This window comes from Balaenoptera physalus, assembly GCF_965194825.1.
Source record: "Balaenoptera physalus genome assembly, chromosome: 14".
In the NCBI taxonomy this organism is placed as follows: domain Eukaryota; kingdom Metazoa; phylum Chordata; class Mammalia; order Artiodactyla; family Balaenopteridae; genus Balaenoptera; species Balaenoptera physalus.
Window position 1 is genome coordinate 83,121,483 of NC_138893.1, and position 23,161 is coordinate 83,144,643.

General features: G+C 38.8%; 1 protein-coding gene and 3 long non-coding RNA genes across 5 annotated transcripts in view; 3 read left to right on the forward strand and 1 right to left on the reverse strand.

The window, feature by feature from the left end:
- Positions 1-23,161, forward strand: part of LOC309642871 — a 367,193-nt gene that overhangs the window by 202,914 nt on the left and 141,118 nt on the right. The window lies entirely within an intron of this gene.
- Positions 1-23,161, forward strand: part of LOC309642866 — a 242,639-nt gene that overhangs the window by 156,009 nt on the left and 63,469 nt on the right. The window lies entirely within an intron of this gene.
- VCL (vinculin) overlaps positions 1-23,161 on the reverse strand; it is a 97,091-nt gene that overhangs the window by 17,006 nt on the left and 56,924 nt on the right. For both annotated transcript variants that reach the window (XM_082424922.1, XM_082424921.1), the window contains exons 7-14: positions 15,323-15,413; positions 14,204-14,351; positions 10,987-11,140; positions 9,976-10,151; positions 7,662-7,852; positions 6,247-6,446; positions 4,232-4,360; positions 354-503 (exon numbers count right to left, since the gene is read on the reverse strand). In XM_082424922.1, coding sequence (XP_082281048.1) covers positions 354-503; positions 4,232-4,360; positions 6,247-6,446; positions 7,662-7,852; positions 9,976-10,151; positions 10,987-11,140; positions 14,204-14,351; positions 15,323-15,413 — 1,239 coding nt within the window. The remainder of the gene's footprint in view (positions 1-353; positions 504-4,231; positions 4,361-6,246; positions 6,447-7,661; positions 7,853-9,975; positions 10,152-10,986; positions 11,141-14,203; positions 14,352-15,322; positions 15,414-23,161) is intronic.
- LOC309642868 lies at positions 6,424-23,152 on the forward strand. Its single transcript, XR_014253417.1, has 3 exons — positions 6,424-6,511; positions 12,846-13,185; positions 20,144-23,152. It is a non-coding gene; the product is annotated as an uncharacterized lncRNA (long non-coding RNA).

The following is a 23,161-nucleotide window of genomic DNA, read 5'->3' on the forward strand; positions in this document are numbered from 1 at the left end:
TTAAAGAAAAAAGAAAAATTATGGACACATCTAAAATTTTTTAAATACCATCAAAGAAATGTGGGGAAAGGCATAAGCTCTAAAATCAAAATAAACTAACCTCTCAAGATTATTGAATTTTTCCCTAATTATGCATGGGAGGGGGGTGCTTTACTAGTTTTTTCTACTTTCAAAACTAATCATGATCACTGTAAAAAATTCAAACAATATAAAAATGATTTCGACATTAAGGGTATGTGTGGGTTTTTTCATGATATTTTATAGTAAGTGTTATGTATAGAAACTGTTCTGTAGTTAACCTTCTTTACTCAATATGGTGTGTACTGACATGATGAAGGGGGAGTGAAACCCACCTGGGGTGTGAGTTCTCGGGCTGTCTTCACTGAGGCCTGAATGCCTTCCACCGTTGATTTATTAGCAGTTCCAACAGCAGCCGCCTTCTCTGCCGTGGCCCCAAGCCTTCCTGAATGGTTTTCAAAGTTAGCTGCCCTCTCATCAAATACCTTGAGGAACAAACAAAGACATTAAGAAAATTTATTGCAATTAAATGGGTCAGGCAGCCTGAGAAAAAGTCTCTCTTTAAGCAGAGGCAGCCACTGCTTCAGCAAAGACTTCACAAGTTAATAAGACAACAGTCACATCGAGTCTTGGCCTTGCCGTATCTCCTCAGAGGTTTGGCCATCAGCATCACATGCATGCAGGCAAGAGCACACACACCGTTGAATTTCAGTGCAATCAATGCTTACCAAGTGCAAACAGGACATACAGTGCTGTGCAGTCTGCAATAAGGAGTTCACAGAATCCAAAGACTTAAATAATCCCTGTTCACAAAAGGCTTATCCTCTAGTTTGAAGAGTATAGAAAAACCTACTCCAGGTTCCAGTGCAGGTGGCTGGATGCATTAAAGGCCAAGAATATCCAGAGTCCTAACCAGAGCTCCAGCCTCCTCCGGGCAGCTTCCCTCACATATCCCATTACCATTAATGTTGTAAAAGCTCTGCCCCTGACCTCCATGGGAAAAACGATAGCTGGTGCTCACACCCAGGCCTGACACAAGGGTAAGGATAGCTGATTTCCATCACCCCAAATGCAAAACCATCTACTGAATTGTTCATTCAGTTCACACATTTTTAAAAAGTTAACTTTTTCTTCGACATGGATATTATGCAAGGTCACATACCATGAAGGGGACAATTTAACTTAGACGACAAAAGTTCTTCTGTCATTTGTTTGGATCACATTATTAGAATTGATGCTTGAGGCAAGGTATATCCAACAGCCCTGGGTGAGCTTTATATCATACACAGAGCATGTTAGGAACTGCCTGGCAGAATCTACCCTCTTCTTTGCCTCCCCCTGGAGGTCTACCTGCCCATACTTGGAGACAAGTTCTGGCTCCCAGCAGACAATCTCTGAAGGTCTCTTGGCCCAACAGCAGGCTCCAGTCTCACTGCCAGGGCTCTATGTTTATGCACTCAAGTCTCTTCCCCATTCTGACCTCTTGTTTGGATTCAGCCAACTGGGTTCTTGCCATTTAATGCTCAGGATCTCTTCCTAAATCTCTAACCTCCTGGTCCTCTTCTCCTGGCCTCAATCCTTGTTTCTTTCCTTGGCTGGTCTCCCACACTCTGAATCTATAACGCTTTGCCAACTTTGGTTGACCATCTCAGCCCCAGTCTATGTCTGCTGCTCCCTCTGATTTAACCTACTGCTTAGCTTGCTTTCCTTGTCACTCAACAAAACTGTACTGAGCACCTACTATGTGCCAGGCCCTGGAACAGGTGCTGAAGATACAAAGATGAATAAGACATAATTTCTGCATCTCAAGGATCTCACGTCCTAGCAGGGTTAAAAAGGCCCATAAACAGATACCTACAATAGTTGTGTGCTATGTGCAATAATAAAACTAAGCATTGATACTTGGGAGGAAAAAGAAAGGCACTCAGACTATCCAGGAAGTAAAGGATACTAGAATAAAGGATAAACAGAAATTAGCCAAAAGAGATAAGGGGACAATAATTAGGCAGAGAGACAGAAAGAACAAAGACATGGAGAAAAGAAAGGACAGAGTATGCAGGAAACTATAAGCAATGAGGTATTGCTGGGGCATGAACTGAGAGGCAGGGTTTGTGGGAAACAGGGGTAGAGGAAGTATTAGAAGCCAGATCACAGAGCTCTGGCTTTCTCCTATGTGAAAAGGAAGGGCCAATGAAAGGTTTAAGCAGGAAAATATCAGGGTCAGATCCGTATTTTTATTTTATTCGTGCCCTAGTGATGGATTCAAAGACCAGTCTCAGCTGTGTAGTTACAAAGGCAGCAAGGAACAAGGATCAGAACTAGAGCTGTGGCAACATGAATAGAAATTAGAGAGAATTCAAGAAGTATTTGTGAGATCAGATTAGCTTGTCTTACATTATAGATGTGGGAAGATGAAGGGAAGAGTCAGTGGCGACTCACAAATTTCCAGTTGGAAGAAAACAGGAGGACAACACGTGCTGAGGTACCCATGCAGCATCTAGGTAGAGATTACCAGCAGACAGTTTTGTCTGCTCATCTGACACTCAGATGTCTGGAATGAAAACACAGCACATCACCCCAGCCTAAAGGGACCATGAGCTGCACTGCCCAGTAACCTAGGCTAGAGAAAGAAAATGGGGGTCATTAGCAAATAAGAATAACATAAACCTCTGCTCACCAGTTCTACACTGTCTTGGGTGCCTGACCCAACCCCTTCTCCTTCACTACCAATACTATAGAGGATGGAAAACCAAATACTTGCTTTCCTAGATTCCTTTGCAGTGAGGTAGCCATGTGACAGCATTCTAGCCAATGAGACATACACAAAAGTCTCCTGGAGGATTTCTGGGAGAGCGTTTACTTTCATTTATTCAGCACCAATGATGTGTCAGACATTGTTTTAAGAAATGGGAATAAAGTAATGACAAAACAAAATCCCTGCCCACATGGAGCTTTCATGCTAACGTGAGGAAAACAAGGTAAATATGTAAGTGTTGATAAACACGAAGGAGAAATGTAGGATATGGAGATTAGGGAATTCCTTGGGAGGAGCTTGGGGTGGGGTTGCTATCTTAGGTGGTGACCCCAAAGTGACATTTCAGTAGACAGCTGAAGAAAGTGAGTGAACAATACCTGCAGTTATCTGTGGGAGGACCAGAGAGAACAACAGCAAGGGCCCCAAGGTTAGAACATACAAACATAAACAAGGAATACTGGGAATACAACACAAGAAGGGCAATGCAGAGACAGGAGCATGAAGGGGAAGAGAGGCAACACACGAGGTCAGAGAAGTAGATGGGGGACCAGATGCAGTGGTGTGACGAAGCTGCTGGTACCAACTCACACAAGCTCATAAGAGCCAAATGTGCCCATCTCTTCCCGACTCTGCTTACGGTGACTTCACACTGAAACAGCCATCATGGGAATATTTACATCATGGAAATTAATAAACATTACAAATCAGGGCCTTTTGTTTTTTGTTTTTGTTTTGTTTTTTTTCCTGTGTCTACCAGCACATCACTGGCCTTACTGTTCATTGTAAGGACTCTGGCTTCACTCTGGGACAGGGAGGAGTAATCTGAAGGGTTTGAGTAAAAGAATGACATCAAATGATTTAAAAGAATTGCCCTGACTTCTGTCTGGAGAATAAAGTGTCCTAAGGGGACACTAGAGGGAAGGTTATATCTAGAGGGACAGTTATTCTAGTTGTGACTGGAATGCCCCCATTGCTCATTTCTTACTGCCTTGAACATAATGCCTAGGGCTGCATCAGCATCTCACATCATGAGGAAAAGATCAAGAAAATCAGAGAGATGCCAGCTTTCATGGCATCAAGCTGCTGAACCAATGCCAAGGCTACCTAGCTCCATGTTTCTTGTTATGTGATGAAAATAAAACCCATTTGTTTTCATCTCTGATGGTCAGGTCTTCTACTGCTTGCAAGTGAAGACATGTCCTAAAGACATTCCTAAGTGACATACTTGGTGACTGAAAGAAGAAGTGGCAAGGCCTTTCTTCCCTCTTCTACCTTTCCACCCTTCATCCACAATTTCCCAACCACTCCTGACATACACTGCAGTCACATTTTACCTTTACACACACACACATACACATACACATACACATACATATACATATACACATACATATACACATACATATACATATACCTATGGCTGGCCAACAGAAGAAATGGAAGGCCTCAGATACCCACCTCTTCCCTATTGGGTGCATCAGGAGGGGCAGTGGCTGCCACTGCCAACAGCTTGATGGGAGTTGTAGTATCACTGAAAACATCTGACACCTCCTGAGTCATGGCCTCCTGCATCCGGGCTTTCAGATCCTTAAAAACATTGTTTAAAAATGAAAATTTCCAGAAATATCCAAAAAGCACATCCACCATTGTCCTTTCTTCACTGACACATTCATTCATTCAGTGTTTCATAACTTTATCAGCTATGAGTATCAACTGTGTACAAAGCACTGAGCTAGTATGAAACAGGTGTAAGAAGTGAATCCTGCCCACATGACCCACATTTCCCTAGACTGTTCCACCCAAACAAGAAATCTTACTTCCTTTCTTGATGGCCCCTAAGAATAATACTAAGAATCATGGGGTTGAGCCCAAAGAAGACCATGAGATGAGACAGAGTTCCTCACCAATCCCAGTGCTGGAGGGGCCTGACATGATTACAGTAACCGTAAGGATTGTTTGGTGGATGCAGTGCCAAATTTCTAAGCAATTTCTTATATTGAGAGGATATAAATCAATAATGGAATTTTTCTGGATATTTCAAATAAGTTTCTAGAAAAACTTGATAACAAATATATGAATCCATTTTTTATTTTAACATGGGTCAAAAGAAGAGGATTCTCAGACGTCATGAAAAAACTCCTTTTCATAATTATCACACTTCGTCCAATCTAAGTTTTATTCTAGATTAATACTCGAAGAAGGATCAATCACCCCCATTGTTTCTCAAGGTGGGTGGCATGCACTGGCTGGTGGTATCTGAGATGATTTTAGGTGTTATACAGACAAATGTTTTTATTTTAATAATTGTGTGTTTCTTTTACAGAATATTAGAAAAAATATAACTAACTCCTCAAACTCCTGATTTCAGGATTTTTATAAACTTTTCTTTTAAATAAAGTTTAAAAAAGGAGTCCATTTTAAGAAAAATACTGACTAAATAAAAAAGTATAGGTGATACATGGTAGAGCAAATATGAAAGAGCTGTTGATTGAGTGAAGCTTGAGAAACACAATTTTAATTGCTATCACACACTAGTAAGCTTTTCCTTAATAAGCTCTGGATTTCCTTATATTCTTTTTTTTTTTTAATTTATTTAATTTTTGGCTGCGTTGGGTCTTCGTTGCTGTGCACAGGCTTTCTCTAGTTGTGGCGAGCAGGGGCTACTCTTCGTTGCGGTGCGTGGGCTTCTCATTGCGGTGGCTTCTCTTCTTGCAGAGCTCGGGCTCTAGGCGTGTGGGCTTCAGTAGTGGCACACGGGCTCAGTAGTGGCGGCTCGCAGGCTCTAGAGCACAGGCTCAGTAGTTGTGGTGCACGGGCTTAGTTGCTCCACAGCATGTGGGATCTTCCTGGACCAGGGCTCGAACCTGTGTCCCCTGCATTGGCAGGCGGATTCTTAACTACTGCACCACCAGGGAAGTCCATGGATTTCCTTATATTCTTGGTCACACCTTTTTCACTTTCCCTAGACTCAAGAAATTATATTTTTTAAAAACTCTCCCTCCTAGTTTTTGTATAATAGTAAGCATAAGAAATGTAATGAGGGACTTCCCTGGTGTCTCAGTGGTTAAGAATCCGCCTGTCAATGCAGGGGACATGGGTTTGAGCCCTGGTCCAGGAAGATCCCACATGCTGCGGAGCAACTAAGCCCGTGCGCCACAACTACTGAGCCTGAGCTCTAGAGCCCGTGAGCCACAACTACTGAGCTCGCGTGCCACACCTACTGAAGCCCGTGCACCACAACTACTGAAGCCCGTACGCCTAGAGCCCAAGCTCTGCAACAAGAGAAGCTACCGCAATGAGAAGCCCACGCACTGCAATAAAGAGCAGCCCCCGCTCGCCACAACTAGAGAAAGCCTGCGCGCAAAAACAAAGACCCAACGCAGCCAAAAATTAAATAAATAAATTTATTAAAAAAAAAAAAAAAAAAAAGAAAGAAAGAAAGAAATGTAATGATATGTGCTCCCAAGTTCTACCTTTAAAGAGTCTTGGAGCTGAGATGCAAGGGCTCTCGCCTGAGGACTCTCCCCTTCCCCTCTGGCAGCCAGGTCAGCCAGCTGGGCCGTCAGCTGGTCCACTCGGTCACACTTCGCAAGAAGATCTTGGCGATAAGGCCCCATCATGACATTTGCCAGACGATGACCTTCGGCCACAAGCCCTCGGATGGCAGCCTGACCTGCACCAAGAGGAAAACACTGAAACTCACATAGACCAGGAGAAGCCAACCACCGTGCCATTCTGGTAAAGATTTCTTTTCTTAATAATACATTTAGTGGGGTTAGTGGGTTTTTTTCCCCTATCAAGACAAAAAACTGGGGAAATATAAAAAACGTAAAAAAATATAAACCACCCATATCCCATCACTTGGAGACTGATATATTTGAACATTTCCTTCCAGTCTTTTTTAATGCATTGCATGCTCCTATACATACATACATTTCTCTTTTAAAAAACCAGGATCATACTATAATTTTTATTCCTTCCTTCTTTTTATTTAACGTGAGCATTTTTCTACATCATTAAATATTATTCAAAAACCATGATCTAAAATCTATGCAACATTTTATCACATGAACCATAATTGTTAATATTATTAAATATTTATGCTATTTACATATTCTCATATGTAACTCCTTAGAAACATCTCTAATTATTTTTAGAATAAATTCCTGTAAGTCAAATCGCTGAGTCAATGGGTATGAACTTTTTTAAAGCTCTTGACATATAATTCCAAATTGCCACTCAGAAAATTTGTACCAATTTATTCCTCCACCAGTAAATTATATGTCTGCCTGATTCCCCAACACTGGGAATCACCAATTAAAAATTTTATCTTTTTCCAATGAATACAGCAAATGAAATAAATAGATCTTTCAGCTTCAACAGGCTTGCTATCATAATACGACCTAAATTCTTATAGATCCATTCCTAAAATCTCTCAAAAATCAGAATTTTAGGTTATCAATTCTACAGGTGATTGTGTGGTACAGGAGCCGTCACAACTGAAAACAACCTTGGTAGTTAAGTGTCTTTTACTTATTTTCAAAAATTATATTTAACTGTGAACTTACTAAGGACTGTAATAACAGAAATACAACAGAGTGAAAGTATACATAGACTGGAAATAATTAGCTCAAAGTTTCAACTGCAACCTGAGGACTTTTCTATTTGCCTGCAGCAAAATCATTTATTTATTAATACTTCTTGATTAAATCACAGGAATTTTATTGGCTACATTTGGAGGTGGAGTCACACTGTGGAATGACTTACTCACCAGTGGCTAAAGAATCCCTTCTGTACCTAATTACAGATGATACAGGATCTCTATTAACACCTTGCTTATCTTCACTGAAATAAGTTTAATGAGGATTAAGTGCAGTGATGATCTTACCAACTCCCCGGTCATCCACTGTGGGATTATCAATCCACCGCTGTGCCTGCTCAATCTTGCCCTCAAGGTGGACAGCTGCTTTGGCAGGTCTGCTGTTGGCCACAGCCTTGTTGGTTTTGGTCTGCAAGTTCTGTAGGGCCGTGGCCACCTGTTTGGCCAACGCTCGGGCCTCTGGGGAATCTCCTTTTCCCCTGCAGAGAAAAATATAGCCATCCTGTCACAAAGACACTCTTTACATTGAGATGACTTAATTGCTAATACAAATGTTAATGAGATGACAAACTGCTAATGATTATTATTAACTTGGTTTGAAAGGAGAGGGATTTATCTATTTGACCCTTAAATAAGCAATTAATAATATAAATTCTGATTGTTTTGCCTCATTAAGACAGTTAAATATGTTGTAGTTAAATATGAGTTTGGTCAGTCTGGCTCAACCAAGCTCAACCATTTGGTAAGCTGAGCTCGATCAGTCATCACTAGGTTAGCTGACCCCTGAGCCTGCCATCTCAAGTCTGACTCATTTTATATCTCCAGTCCACTAGGCCATAGAAAAGTAAACTTCAGGATAATCATACCTGGCTCACCGATAAAAAGGCAAATATTAGTCTACCTGACAGAATGACTAATTTAGATACTATCTTAAGAGTTCCTTTATAATTCTAAACTTTCATACTTTCTCCATTATAAAGCTGGACAAAGAAGGTAATTACTATGGTTCTGATCATAGCTACTCCTGCTGCCAGGAAGTTTTAGATAGACAGATAGATGGATAGAAAGATAGATAGATAGATAGATAGATAATAGGAATAAGTAATGATGGCATGTGACCAAACTTGGTCTGCTGTTATCACTATTATCATTAATTCTCTCTTCATCATTAAGAAACATTAATGAGTGCCTGCTATATATATGGACTTGTGTTAGGATCCTGAGAACATAGTTTCCTCCTCTGAGTATTTTTAAATCTAGTAAAAATGTAAAGACTATATTAATTAGCTAATGTTAATGAACAGAGACCAAAATTTGTAGACATATATTATTTTACAATTGTCCAATTATACATTTTCCCACCTACATAATTTTATATTTGGGGTATAAAATAGTGACCCCCCAAATGACTGAGCTTGATATAGAATCAAACTTGAGCTATTACTTAAGCGGCTCTCTATCACCACAACCTCCTGCCTAAAGTATGTCCACCCTGCTCCCACTCATTCTAATTTCAAGGTCTGAGGCAGAAGTTTGCTTTCTTAGCTAATGTTGGTCTCTTAGCCAATATAAGATTTGAAAGGACTCTAAAGTACCTCTTTGGGAAAAGGTTAGGCACTCTCCTGTGGAAGAATAGGAAGTGAAATACACAAGTTAAATGAAAAGTCAAATCTCACAAGATACTTGACTATGGTTATTCCTGGAGAAGTGACTGGAGGACTGAGGTGGGAGAGAAGCCACTCTTTACTTTTGCCATTGTACACTTTTTTAATGTTCTTTTAGCATATGATGCAGTTGTTTTTTTTTCTAAGACAGAAAAATATCTTTCAAAAGGAGAAAGTGACACTTCTTTTCTATACAATCAAAGTAGATGCTATGAAAGCCTTATCTGTCTCACCGATTAAAACAAAAAAATCCCCTTAAGAGAAGAACCTGCAGTGAGGATGTCATATTTAAGGATCTTTTATAATTGCTACATAAGAAGTAACACTGCTGGTCCAGGAAGAAAGTATCTTCTTATGCCTCCCCATCCCACCCCCTAACACACACACACACACACACACACACACACACACACAAAGCTTTTCATAGCTAGCCACAAAAGTTATTTTCCTCATATGCCTGGGAAACAGACAAGTCACAAACATGGTGTAGTACTACGTCCTAGCTTAGAAATCTAAAAAACTGGATCTCAGGGATTTCCCTGGTGGTCCAGTGGCTAAGACTCTGTGCCCCCAATGCAGGGGGTCTGGGTTCAATCCCTGGTCAAGGAACTAGATCCTTCATGCCGCAACTAAGAGTTCGCATACTGCAGCTAAAGATCCCGCATGCCGCAATGAAGACCCGGCGCAGCCAAATAAATAAATAAATAAATAAATAATTTTTTAAAAAATAGATCTCTTAAAAATATTTTTTTAAAAAATAGTTCTTAGTATCCTAAAATTATTAATTTAAAAATATCTGCCCTCACCACGTCACACAGAATCAATAAGAATACAATGGAGGAGTATCGTATGTGCATTTAACCTATAAATTTCAACAATATATGTGCTTAGGGGGAAAAAGAGAGATTAAAGGACAATTTAATTGATTAAATACATACTGTCTTCGTAGATCTGCTAATTTAGAAGTCAGAGCAGATATTTCTCCAAGAGAACGCAGAATGTCATCTCTCTCTTTAGGATCATCACATAATTCTGCTATTTTCCGAGCTTCAGCCAAAGCCCCTCGAATCTGTTCTTCTCCTTCTGGTCCACCATTTGGATCTGCAAGCCAATTCTACACACACAGAAATAGAAAAGAAGCACACTGTGATCTACTCATGAACCAATTTTACTAAACTTAACAAGGCCATCAGAAATATTTCAAAAGTAATCATAAGGCATACCAGCAATTGTTTTTATAATGCTGATCCTTATTATTTTACATCAGTTCTTACTCAGGCAAAACCAAATCAATCTTTCAGCTATTTATTTATTTATTTATAGAGATATTAATATTTGCACGTGTGGCATGCAGGATCCTAATTCCCAGACCAGGGATCGAACCCACCCCCCTGCAGTGGAAGCTCGGAGTACTGCCAGGGAAGTCCCCCTTCATCTTTTTAAAAATGACTTTTTTCTTTCTCATTAGGATAAAATATCTTCATGAGCTTTATCTTTGAATTAATCACACCTTCTTAACTCTTCAGTTTCTTAAACATTTATGTTTCTTCATGAAATGCTTGAAAATCATTTTACAGTAGAGTAATATCAGAAAGCTTTAACCCTTTACATTGCTATGACCAAACACAGCTGTGAATTCTGAGAAGAAGAACAGGTTTAACATACTGTAATCTCCATCAGGAACTAGGAGAATGGTACTCAGAATGCTTACTTTTAACTAACTGAAGTATTCAAAATTAAGATCTCTATTTCAAAATATGGATAAACATTAGTCTTAAGCCTGTGGTGGTAGGGGACGTGTTAACATTGGCAACTACTGGGTATCAGTCATCACTTAGAAACACCCATTATCCACCCATAGAAATTAGGGGGGGAGGGATACAGGATATTTATGGAACATTTCTCTTTCTCCTTTATTTCCCACCATTCCTAAAAATCATCATCGCTACCTGAGCAGCATCGATCTTCTTCGCAATGCTCTGCTTTGAGTTGGTCATGGCTTCCAGCTTGCGGGCTGCATTTTCCACTTTTGCTGTGAGCACATCCAGGCCCTGAGACACCTGCTGGGCTTTCTGCATGGCCACCGGTGAGGCTCCTTGTCCTCTACTCAAACAGATAGATGCTGCTGTTGTACTCTCTCAAATTCTTAATGGCAAAATATTACTAAAAGCACAGTATGTGTTCTTTTACTAACATGTTTGTCCTTTTCTTTTTCTACTAAATCTGCGATAACACAAGGAAACACAGAGAGAGAAAAAGCAAACACCCAAACCATCTAATTTCTCCTTTGCTCTTAAAAATAATACACAGTAGCTTCAAGGAACTGCATAACCACTTTAAAGACCAGACTTGCACATTTTGATAATAATGATTTTCCTCTTGGTGGTGATTACATAATCAAACCTAATCTTCAGGGGGGAAATGTGCTTGTGATCTTATTGCTATGGAGGGTTTTGTTACCATAGTATGTATGCTTTAGAAATAAACAGCCCATTAGATTATCTTATTTATGGGCAAGTATACATTGAAAATGTTTCAGGAGGCAGCACGCATAGTGCTACTGAAAGCACACCACACTGGGACCAAGTAGATCTCTGTTCAAATACTGGCTCCTGCTACCTGAGGACCTTTGGGTACAATGTTTAACTTCCTTGGGCTTCAGTTTTCTAACTTAGAAAATGAGGGGTGGGTAGGAATAATACTGGCCTTGCTTATCAAACAGAGTGGCGTCAAGCAAAAAGAAATACTTGAAAATACTTTGGCAATAAAGCAATACACATATGTAACTATTGTTATTACAGAATTGTCATTATCATAACCTAATGGTAATCTTAAATATCTACCTTCCACTCCTATGCAACCTATAAGTATCAAAACCAGATAGTACTGAGGGAAAAGGGCACACAGGGACAAGAAACCGTTATTTCTCATCATGTTCCTAAAGAACTAATTTCACTATTTTCCTCTCTCAGAAGTGGTATGCTACTACTACAAAAAAATGATGTGAGTTAGTAGAAACTTGTTTTCCCTTTGTAAGAGACTTCCCAGGTCATAGCAAAGTAAGATTTGCCATCTTTTTATACTCATATGTTTGAATCCACCCAGCCTGGTAAACTCAATGACAGGGGTGACAACTTTATCATTTGGTTGAATGGAATGGCTGATCATCATAACCTGAGCTTCTGATTTTAGGATAAACTACAAAACATCTTTGCTTCCCTTAATAATAGTATGGGTTTGTCATTCATCTATCTATCCTCTTTTTAAATTTATATGTTTTTCATGTATACCAATATTTGAGGTAGTGAACTCAATAATATTTATTGCCAGGTATATAAAAGGTATATACATATATATATATACCTTTTACTTGTACTTGACACCTCCCTTTTACATGGCAGAGGAGTCTAAGACTTTTGGAAATATACTTTTTATGTTTTAATTTGCTTTTTTCCTTCAGATCTAGTAATTCATTATGAGGAACATTGTTTGTATAAGAGTCCAACTGTGAAAAAGTAAAAATATTTATGGGCTACATAATTTTTCATTCAAAATAAAAAGTTTGAGTACCATGGAGGGGAAAATATATACTCACAACCCTAGAAACTCTAGGTGACTGAATAGAAGAATACCAAAGAGGAAACTGTTACTGAGTTTCAGCCACTAAGCTGTTAGAAAGCTAGGCATATTTAAGAAAGGATAACAAGGAGACAGCTTTGTAATCTTTCATTGTGAAAGGCTATTGCAGACTCCAGTGTGAAGCAGGCCCATTGGGGCTCCTCACTGTTCCAACCTTTTCTCTTTACAGATTTATGGTCGATCCCGTACAGCAACTACCTCGTTCTCTTGCTCAGATTCATCTTTCTCTAAATACATACAACTGTGTATTTGAGAATTCCAGCTGAAAACTGTCAACCACACTGTGAAAAGGCTGCAGACAAAAGAGCCAGCAGTGAGAAATCAGAAGAGCCAAGAATCTTGTCAAACTGCATTGGCATTTCTCCAAATGGGAACAGAACTTCTTTTTTGTCCTTTCTGTAAAGTTCTTGGCATGCTCGTGGCAGAGGAGACTGCTTCACAGCAAGAGAAAAGGCCCACTGCACTCAATGAGATCACATTTATTTATGCTGTTCCTTCTTCCCTTTAAGGTAAAGGCTCTTAACCTGAAGCCCGTGGAGCTTCCAGGGCTACAGTGAATCCATGAACCTCTGGAAATTACATATAATATTGTACGGGCATGTTTATATGTGTCTTTTTAGGTAGAGATTAATGGCTTTCATCAAATTATAAAAATGACCTTGGTCCAAAAAAGGTCAGGAACCACTCCTTTAAGAACTATATTCTTAAGTCCATTATGTTAATACATTTGAGGCCAGGTGTAATGGTGTGCAACACGTCAAGGCGTATTCCTGAAGCCTTAGTTTGTAGGGAGACCCTATACTGTATTCCAATTATCTCAAGATGTTTCATGACAATCTTGAAGCAAAATTAAATTTCATTTATACTAGTGTGTCATCATACCTCAATTTTTCACAATGTCCATACTATAAAATTCCATAAAGATGAGAATCTTTTAGAACTTCATTAACTATATGTATGAGTTCCAAACAAACCTATATTATACTGAGTTTTCTTAATAGCAAACTATACATATTTAATTTGGGGGAATGGGGGTGGATCCTAAAAGCCAAGACTTGAGGTGGGTAAGAGGTAGGTAAAAGAATTATAAAACCAAATGAATAATGATGAAATAGAAACTCAAAAGAGCCTAGAAATGACCAACGTAGAGGACAATCTATTTAACTGATTTTTAAAATGACATGTGAAATAATTCCAACGTTTTCACTCTTTATGTTTTTTTTCTATCCAGCCTTCATAAAAGATATCTATGCACCTTATTTTTCATAAGCCTATGGCTAGAAACTAAAAAAACAGATTTCTATTTCAATTTCAACTTTATGATAAGGCATCTACATATTTTAAAAGTTCAACAAAAGGAAAATTCACTCCAATCTCAAAAGAATTAGTAGAATATAATATCTACGTTACCTATTAGCCAAAGAGAACTCAGTAAAATTCACAGAAACTTGTTTTCTGAATCACTCCATCAGGAGCGAGATCCCAACTGTTACCACTACTGCTCTGGTGAGAGCAGAGGAACTTTACCTGGCTCGGAGGTCAGCCACTTGATCAGTCATCTGCCCTAGCATTTTGCAGGTTCCCAGGATCTCCCTGCGTTCTTTGCCTGCACAGAGTTCACCAACTTTTCCAGCTTCATCTAAGATCTGCCTGATGGCCTGTTCACCAGCATCACCTAAAACAAAGAGATTTTCAAGGGAGTTCCCTGGTGGCCTAGTGGTTAGGATTCCAGACTTTCACTACCGTGGCCTGGGTTCGATCCCTGGTCAGGGAACCGAGATCCCTCAAGCCAGGTGGCACAGCCAAAAAAAAAAAACGAGAGAGAGAGCTGTTCAATATCTACATTGTTGATCCATTAATTATTTAGAAAGGATGCTTTACAAGTCATTTCATTCATGAAGGAATGGATGATTTTAAATGAAAAGACAAGTGAATAGAAAGCAATACATCTGATAGCTAACAGCCAAGCACTGCCCTTACAACCATAGGGTGAGGTTTTAACCACAGAGACTGCTCAAAAAGATCCTTGGAACCATACCCATCTGGAGATAATAAGCAGTTTGTGGCAAGCATGTGAATGATGAAAGTAGACTCTAACAATTTAATAGCACTCAACGCCTCTAAACTCCATTAGGCTTTTCACATTCATTCAAATATTAATCTAAAACTGAATAAATATTAGATTAGAAAATCCATAATGCGTAGCTCAATAACCTATTTGGGTCTTATCTTTATACAAGTCAACTTGGCTTCCCAATTCTTATTAGCATCATCATTTCATCTGCTTAATTAAGTACTCTGTTGACGTAAATGGAAATCTGCCCAATGGGAACTAGAAAAGAAGAGCTTTTATTCAAAGTAATTCAGGGAAGGGGTGAACCAATAACTTGGCAAAGAATACCCAGTTCACTTTGGTTAATTCCTCCGTGATGAGAGGTAGTCTATGCCCTTCATCCTTTTAAGGACCAGTAATACTTCAATTAGTCAAAACTATCAGAGAATGGAGTATGCCCCTAAATGTTGCAGTAGCTATCTCAGGATTATGAGATTATGAAATGATTTTTCTTTTTTTTTTTCTTTTTCTTTTGTTTGCCTGGTTTTTAGCTTTTTGCTGTATCTATCAGAAAAGTAGAACCAGAGGGTTACCTGGGGAGGCACTGGGGTCACGGAGCCAACCTTTAGCCTGGTTCAGTTTGGAGTCTATGGAGGCCAACGCTCTCTTCATAGCTTCAGTGTCCTTTTGAAGAAAAATACCACAAGTATTTTCTTTGCAAAAACTAAGATACCATGATACAAAGTAAGACAGAGAAGTTACACCATTAACATACAATAGCTACAGTAGTCCTGCAACAGCCTTAAAAATATTCTCATCACAGCATAACGCTTATTTCTGTCAAAATGCAGCATCTTGCATGCAAATCTTCAGTTAATTCTGTTTCCTAGTCTCCCTATTGCTAAACTGTGAAAACTGGTAAAACTGCTCAAGCCAAAAGATGTTCAATGTCTTCAGCCAGAAAAAGCCCTCTTGTCACATGCCTCATTATCAGCCTTTCCACTAGTCAACAATCATCTACTGCAGCCCTGCCAAAGCTCTCCCAGCTTCAGGGAAGCCTCATTAGCATGTGGCACCACAAACCACAGTTCTTCTACATCTTGTCTTGAAATATACACACACTGCTTGATGTTTCACTATGTTTAATCTGAAAAACCTGGAATTACTGGTTGGAAGAAAACTGAAAATTTTAATCTAGCAATTTAGTTTTAATTCCACAAATAAACCACTAAATGTAATACAAGAAAGAAGTGTCTTTCGGGCCTTCCCTGCCACTCCTCATCCTTAGTTCCCTTACCGTCCCTAACCTGGAAGAAGAGGCAGGATAAAATAAGTGGGTCTCAATTTATTGTTTACAATCAGGATTCATAATGACTTGCATAAAACTAGCATAAAATCTCCCAGGATGTAGCATGAGAAGTCCAAACAACAGACTAATCACTTTTAAAATATATATATATTTTAATAAAGTTTTTTAAGTAAATAGATATACAGAAAACAATATAACAAATATGCACGTACCCATCCTCACAACTGACAGACTGGCCATCTCTTAAGTCTATTTAACACCTTAAAAGACAGCCTCTCTCCCTTTTGCTTAGGGAACTGGCTCTTACAGAGTCCATCCATCAAAGCACAGAGCTAACCTCTGTAACTCTAGGCAATGCCTTAAATCTCTACCTTTTTTCAATTTCCAGTCCTGTAAACCGAGGTTCTTCAAGGTGTGGTGCCACCAGTTTTCCACATGGGGGCACTAGGAGCATCCCCACTTCCAATTCAAACAAAACCCAGCAGCAGCACCAATAAGCATTGCGAGCACTCATAATTAGGCTTAAGGTCAGCAGCCTGACCCCAGCTTTTCCAAAGTACCTATTCAAATTACAGGACTCTCAGCTTTGGACTCCCTCTTTCCCCATCTAAACAGATACAGATTTGGCTATCTAAGGCTCTAAATAACAAATTCTCAGCCATGGCAACTGAAAAGAAGTGAACTAAATTACTGAAAAAATGGAAATAAAATATTTTTATTATCAAGTTATATGAAATTATGATAGCTATCGATCAATAAAAGGCAGTCATAAGAGGATCTATTTCAAAATCCATCTGTAATTAGTACTGTAAGTAGACAAGTGGCATTTTTTAAGTGCTTTGATTCTCAAATGGTTTAAATATTTGCTCTTCCTTCATCTAGTTCAAATTAATCTGTACAGCAAACCTTGTCTTCAAAAGTCAACTTTAGCTTAATTCCAAATTAGCAAGGCCCAAATCAATATCTTTTTAAAGAGAGTCTCAGGCAACACCCAACCTCAGAGAGTCGGATAGCCTTTAAGGTCTAATACAAGTTATAGGACTTTGTCTAGATACAGATTAAAAAAAAAATTCATGATCTCTCACCTAGGAAGTATTGTGCACACTCTGAAGAAGAGAAATTATAGCCATGTAAAAATACTTAATTTAAAATCTATTAATAACCATTTCTCTAATACACTTATGTTTTCAGTGAAAAAAAAACAATAGATACTTACTACATTTCAAAAATCTCAATTCAAGGGGAAACAAAGATCAGAAATTTTTCAGTGTCTATTCTAGCATTAAAGGCTACTAGTTAGGAAACTAATCTTAATTGAGCACTTCCTACATGTTAGGTTCTACTTTAGGCATTTTTTCCCTCATTGCTTCATTGAACTTCAATTTTTAATGTAATTTAATTTTATAAATTAAGCGGCTCAGTCACAGAAACACAGTTTGATCTCAAACCTCATTATTTTCTATTAGATGAAATTCAAGAATTTTTTTTCTTTTACCAAAGAGAGTTGCCAAAGATTCCACTAACCTTTTACAGTAGTCAGCAAATCTTTTGCCTTGCCAATTTTGGCTTGGTTAATACTGCCCAGAAAATTAGCTCTATAAATCAAATTCATAATCCTCACTAACCTAAATAACTGCTTTTTTTCTCCACTGCCCCAAAATGATTTGAAACACAATAGAAAAACTGGTTTTGCTCTATTCAGTAACCTCAAAAGTCACTGCTTTTTTCTCCCTAATAAAGCGTGGTCACCATGCTTCAAGGAAAGAATCTGATTCTCAGGATGTGACTAATTTGGTCCTGAGTATGAGATGTGAGAATATCAAGAACTTAACATTAAGAGATGCTCATTTTCTCCTAAAAATAATCAATGGCAAATTTGCAATGAAGCTGCATTTTTACACTGGGAATTTCAATTAGTTACCAAAGTTTTTAATAGCATGAATTTTAGACAATTTTGGAGATTTAAAACAGTCACTGAGAGGGCCACATTAAATTCTTTCTGGAATAGAGCAAATTGTGAAGAATCATTTAAACACAATACATTTTAATGTCATATCTATTAAAAGCAAAAATATCTATGGGAACAAATACTTTGGTCTCCTAAGAATCTCATAAGAATTTCTTTTGAAGGGCAGTGTTTGTTATGGAATTGACAGAATTCTGACATAAGCAACAAAAGAAGTATACTAACACCGGCTATAATATAAACAAATTCAATGAACAACTAGGACTAAGAAGCAATTTTGAGATATATTTATAAAGGGTAAAAATAATCATAACTCTGGGGTCAACTACACTATGTACCATAAAGCTTTTTGTTAAACCTTGTCATGTAGGTCTAAGTACTCAGAATACACTCTGGGTATGAAACAGAAGAGAAAAAAACTGTACCCTCAATAAGTACTGTTCTCTGTAAAATCTCAAATTTGGGAACCAGAAAAGTCTCCACCAATCTCTTCTCTGTTTTTGGTTGTTGTTGTTGTTGTTCTTTTTTTTAAAGAGTGAATATAAAAAAGACCAGATCTAGTCATGTAGCTTTGGAGACAGCTGTCAGGGATCTGATACCCTCCTGCTCTGGTCCCTTTTACTGTAAAACTCTGATGAGTTCAGGTTTTAAATGAGAAAAACCATAGTGCCTTGGAACTCTGCCACACATACCAAAAGTCAGAAGGACAACCTAAAAGACTCCTTTTTACATGCTTTTCCAGGAACTGAAACACTTCTGAAATTTAATATAAAGTCAGACCTAAAGAACACTGAATAGTACCAAGAACCACTGAGTTCCTCCCACAGACGATCAAGAGGAACTGCGGTAGGGAAAGTGAGCTTCTGCATTCCCAGGCTCTTGAAAATTTTAAATTTGGGACTAAGGACCCCCTCTCATTCACTGCCCAAGCTACTCTCCCTTTTCCACTAATACCTCCTGCCCCCACCCTTCCCACTCCAGCCCATTCCTGACCACATTTCTACCCTCAAGTCCGTGTTTTAAACAAAGATGTTTCTGGAAAGATAAATTGGGCAGTAGAACAAAATCTTATAAACTACATTTAACCTTGGAGAGAAAGTCACCTAGCCCTGAGCCTTCAGGCAAGCTACCCTCCCAGGCATCAGTTCCTCATCTCCAAGAATACCTTCTCAGGGCTTCTGTGCCACCTATGCACACACAATCAGTTATACCAACTAAAAGATCACTTGGATCAGAAGGGAAATGTCAATTCCTGTAACATGTCGGGCTTTTCTCCTTTGGCTGGGGGGAGAGGATAAAATATTATAAATGCCTAAATTAACTATTTATCTCAAACTCCAAAAGATAAATCCTTTGTTGTATTAGCTGCATACTAGAATACTAAAACTAATACTGCATAATAGAATACTAAAAGACTCATAAAAAGCTCATATATAACCTTATTTTTTTCAAAACTGAAATAAAAATCAACCCTTAAATCCTCAATGGTCTGCAGTAAGGGCAAGTTATTATAGGATCATATGTTCTAACCAGTATTTCCTTCTTTGTAGACTAGAGTAATCTGTGCAAGACATCTGAGTCACTCACTACATTTACCCACCACCAACCTAGGCCCACAGTGGTAGGAGACACACCACAGGGACGAATTCTGAATAATAGTATCTAATGACTCAAGATGCAGTTACAGGAACACCTACATAGGGTTCAAAAATTCTTAGCAATGAAATGCTTTTTAAATTTTTCTCACTTCCTCTTTTTTCTCAGCATGCATCAAGATACAAGTAATATAAATACCAAAAAAAAAGAGATTAAATATAGATTGCTAAATTTACAAAGGGTAAAATTAGAACTGTGTTTAAACCCCAAATTCTTTTGTCTCATAATGTATTCCCAGGAAAAATGCTAAAATAGTTTTTAATAATGATTATGATTGTTGATTTAGGAGGGGAAATTTTTTATTTTCAAAATACAATGAAGTGTTTAAAGTCAAAGTACTTGTAAACTTGTAAATCGGCCATTTGAATGTAGGTATAAAACGTAAAATAATCAGCTATTGCATTGCCTCTTTAAAATCTTATTCGGCAAGACGCACTTTTACCAAGAATTTTTTCCACTTACTTTCTTCCCCCACTTTTCTAGAGGAACCATCACTTTCCAGGAGAAAACTGCACCAGTGGGGAAGCATGAAACAAGTATGGTAAGACAAAGTTAATTCTTTACTGGTAGGGGTGAGAGGAGGTAAAAGATATCGTATGTATTAAACAGACTGGGAACCCAGGGGTCACAGACAGACACAAGGTCTGATTAATTCACTGCTTACAGTTGAGCAATGAAAGATGCATAATGCTACTAAACTGAAAAATAACCAAACCCTAGTTACCAATTTCCATTTTCAGGGTAAAATTTTTTCTAAATATTCTTGCAACTAATAAAGACAATTACTCTTAGGGGGTAAGGGAGGTAGAGTGGATAGGGATGGGGATGAGAGTGAGCTGTGTCACGCATATCCTTTTATAGCATTTTTTCAATATTTATTTATTTGTTTGTTTGTTTATTTATTTATTTGGTTGTGCCAGGTCTTAGTTGTGGCTCGCCAGCTCCTTAGTTGTGGCAGGCAGCCTCCTTAGTTGTGGCATGTGAACTCTTAGTTGCAGCATGCATATGGGATCTAGTTCCCTGACCAGGGATTGAACCCGGGCCTCCTGCATTGGGAGCACGGAGTCTTAACCACTGCGCCCCCAGGGAAGTCCCTTTAAAGCATTTTGATATTTGAATCAGGTAAATGTAAAACAAAAGCAAAATTAAGTTAAAAAATAAACATTTCTTGCTCATTCTGATGTCATTATGTACTTAAGCTTCTTTTAGCTGAACTAATTTTATTTATTTCCTTTCATTCTGATAGTTTTACAGCATCCTAACAGTCTGGTTCCTTCCAGATCAGCATAAAACTGAGATAGCTATTAGACTGTACACAGTGGGGACCAGATTTCTATTTCCCTTGTATATGCCCCCAAATGCCTAATCTTCCTCCTGAAAAACTCAACTGACCACGGTTTTGGTTTGGGTTTTGGTTTTGGTTTTTAAAGAAGCAGCTGTCGGCACTTGCACAAAATAAAGCTCAGTCACACTTAGTTACTAATTGATGGATGACTTTTCCCCTCCAAAAATAGAGAAACATTAAGGTTGCAAGGCCTGCTTTTCTTTTTTACTATTTCTCATCTGCTAGAAGCAAAGGGAAGAGAATAAGGAAAGAGATTAGATTAGGGGAACATGAGATCATGGAGAACTACAGCTGATTCACAGCTTAGATAGCAGAACATGCAGTGAGCCAGGTACTGAAGTTAGGAAAAACTTTAGGTACACCTGACTTTTTTCCTTTTGATTTTTAATGCTAGGATTATTGTGAAGGACAGGTGCTCCATCTAGACTCTCTAGCCTACCCGTTTTCATTATGGCTTAAAACCTCAATGATGCATCTCCAAAAGTCAAATTCCAGAGCCTGCAAAGGAAACTGGTAGGAGAGGCAAATACAGAGATAGCATCAGCTGGAAGTTTCCTTTCCTAAGAGCAAGGTCCACTGGTAACTTAGGGGTCACCCAGCTACCTGGGGAAATCTGCCCCTCAGATGAAGTCACTGGGAATGACCAGACCAAAACAGTTCCCAGGAGCCTGCTCAAAGAGAGGAAAGCACCCACCAGATATAGAAAGCCTGACATCCCATAGTAATGTCTTTCCTTTTGCTTTCCCCAAAGAAACAGCTCCAAACATGAGCCAAACAGTCTGCCCAGCACAGCCCCGAGTCCCGTATTAAGTCAAATTCTGACGCATATTCGAGCACAGTGTTACACACCGGCACACGGAATAAGGCACGGCACACAGCACAAGAAAACCTCACAGACATGCTTTTTCTCTTTTTAAGCAAAAAAGAAACTAGAGGGCAAGAGAAAGCTTACCTTCTAAACGTGAGAAAAAGAATAAAACAAACAAGAGAACAAAAAAAAGATGCATAAAGAAGTCATAACAGGGAAGTGAAAGTTATCAAATATGCAAAAGCAAAATTAAGTAAAATATCAAAGACGTTACATGATTTTACAATATGGATTTAAAATACAGTCTTAGAACTTGTTCAAGAACTTCATGCCTCTGAAAACAAATCCATAGTTAAGATAAGCTGACTAATTTCTCCTCCAATCTTAGTTTAACTTTCTGGTCAACAAAAGAAAGAGTTGGTGATCTTAGCCCCAGCTTTGACCTTACCTTATAGGTGTCCTGGAGGACAAACAGAGCCCTACTGGGCACCCAGTGGAAATCATACTACAAAATCCCCTCTGTAGTCTGCCACCAGCCTGCTGGGTGGCCCTGGAGATAGCATTTGGGTCCACACGGTGGGGGAATCTGGATCCTGGAGACAATGTGTTCCCCCCACTGCCTGCATCTTGGGCTCCTACAAGGGAAGTGTAAACCCAAGTGTCTCTGTTCCCAATCACTAGACAAGGAGAAGCAGACCAGAGCAGCAGCACCTCAAACCACCGCTGCTGGGCTCTAGGAGGAATCCACAAACCCTTCTGGAATTCAAGAGGAAATTCTAGACCAAGGGTAAAGGGCCCCCTCAAACTAACTGACAAATGTGAAAACTAGTATTTCAGTTAAGCTCTTTTTAGGGAAAACAGAATGATGAAGGGACACACCTAGAAATGCCAAGAGTTTCCTTTGCAGATTTCTCTGGGTCAAAAATTGGTTAAGAAAAGTTTTCCATAAAATTCAGTCATAGGCATATTCTTTATCTTACTTAGTCACACAGCAACAACCACCCACATGAAAGGCAGGGCTCCCACCCAGGGGAGTATACACCACACCAGAATTTCTCCACCAGCCCAATCCATGAGACTCCAGCTTGAAGGAAAAGCTATACATCTCAGCTTTCAACCAACATTCACCCCGCATACCTACTTGTTTGTTCTACCTCAGAGCAAAGGAAAAGTGCAAAAGCAGGAAGTAACCCATAACCCTTTATTTTACAAAAATAAAGAAGAAATTACTTTCATAATATCTAAGTAGTCTTATGCTACACACAATTATAAGAAAAAATGTGAGACAGTCACATCCCCAGGAAGGGAAAATTGGGGATTTTGCTTATTTCTCCCCCAATAACACTTA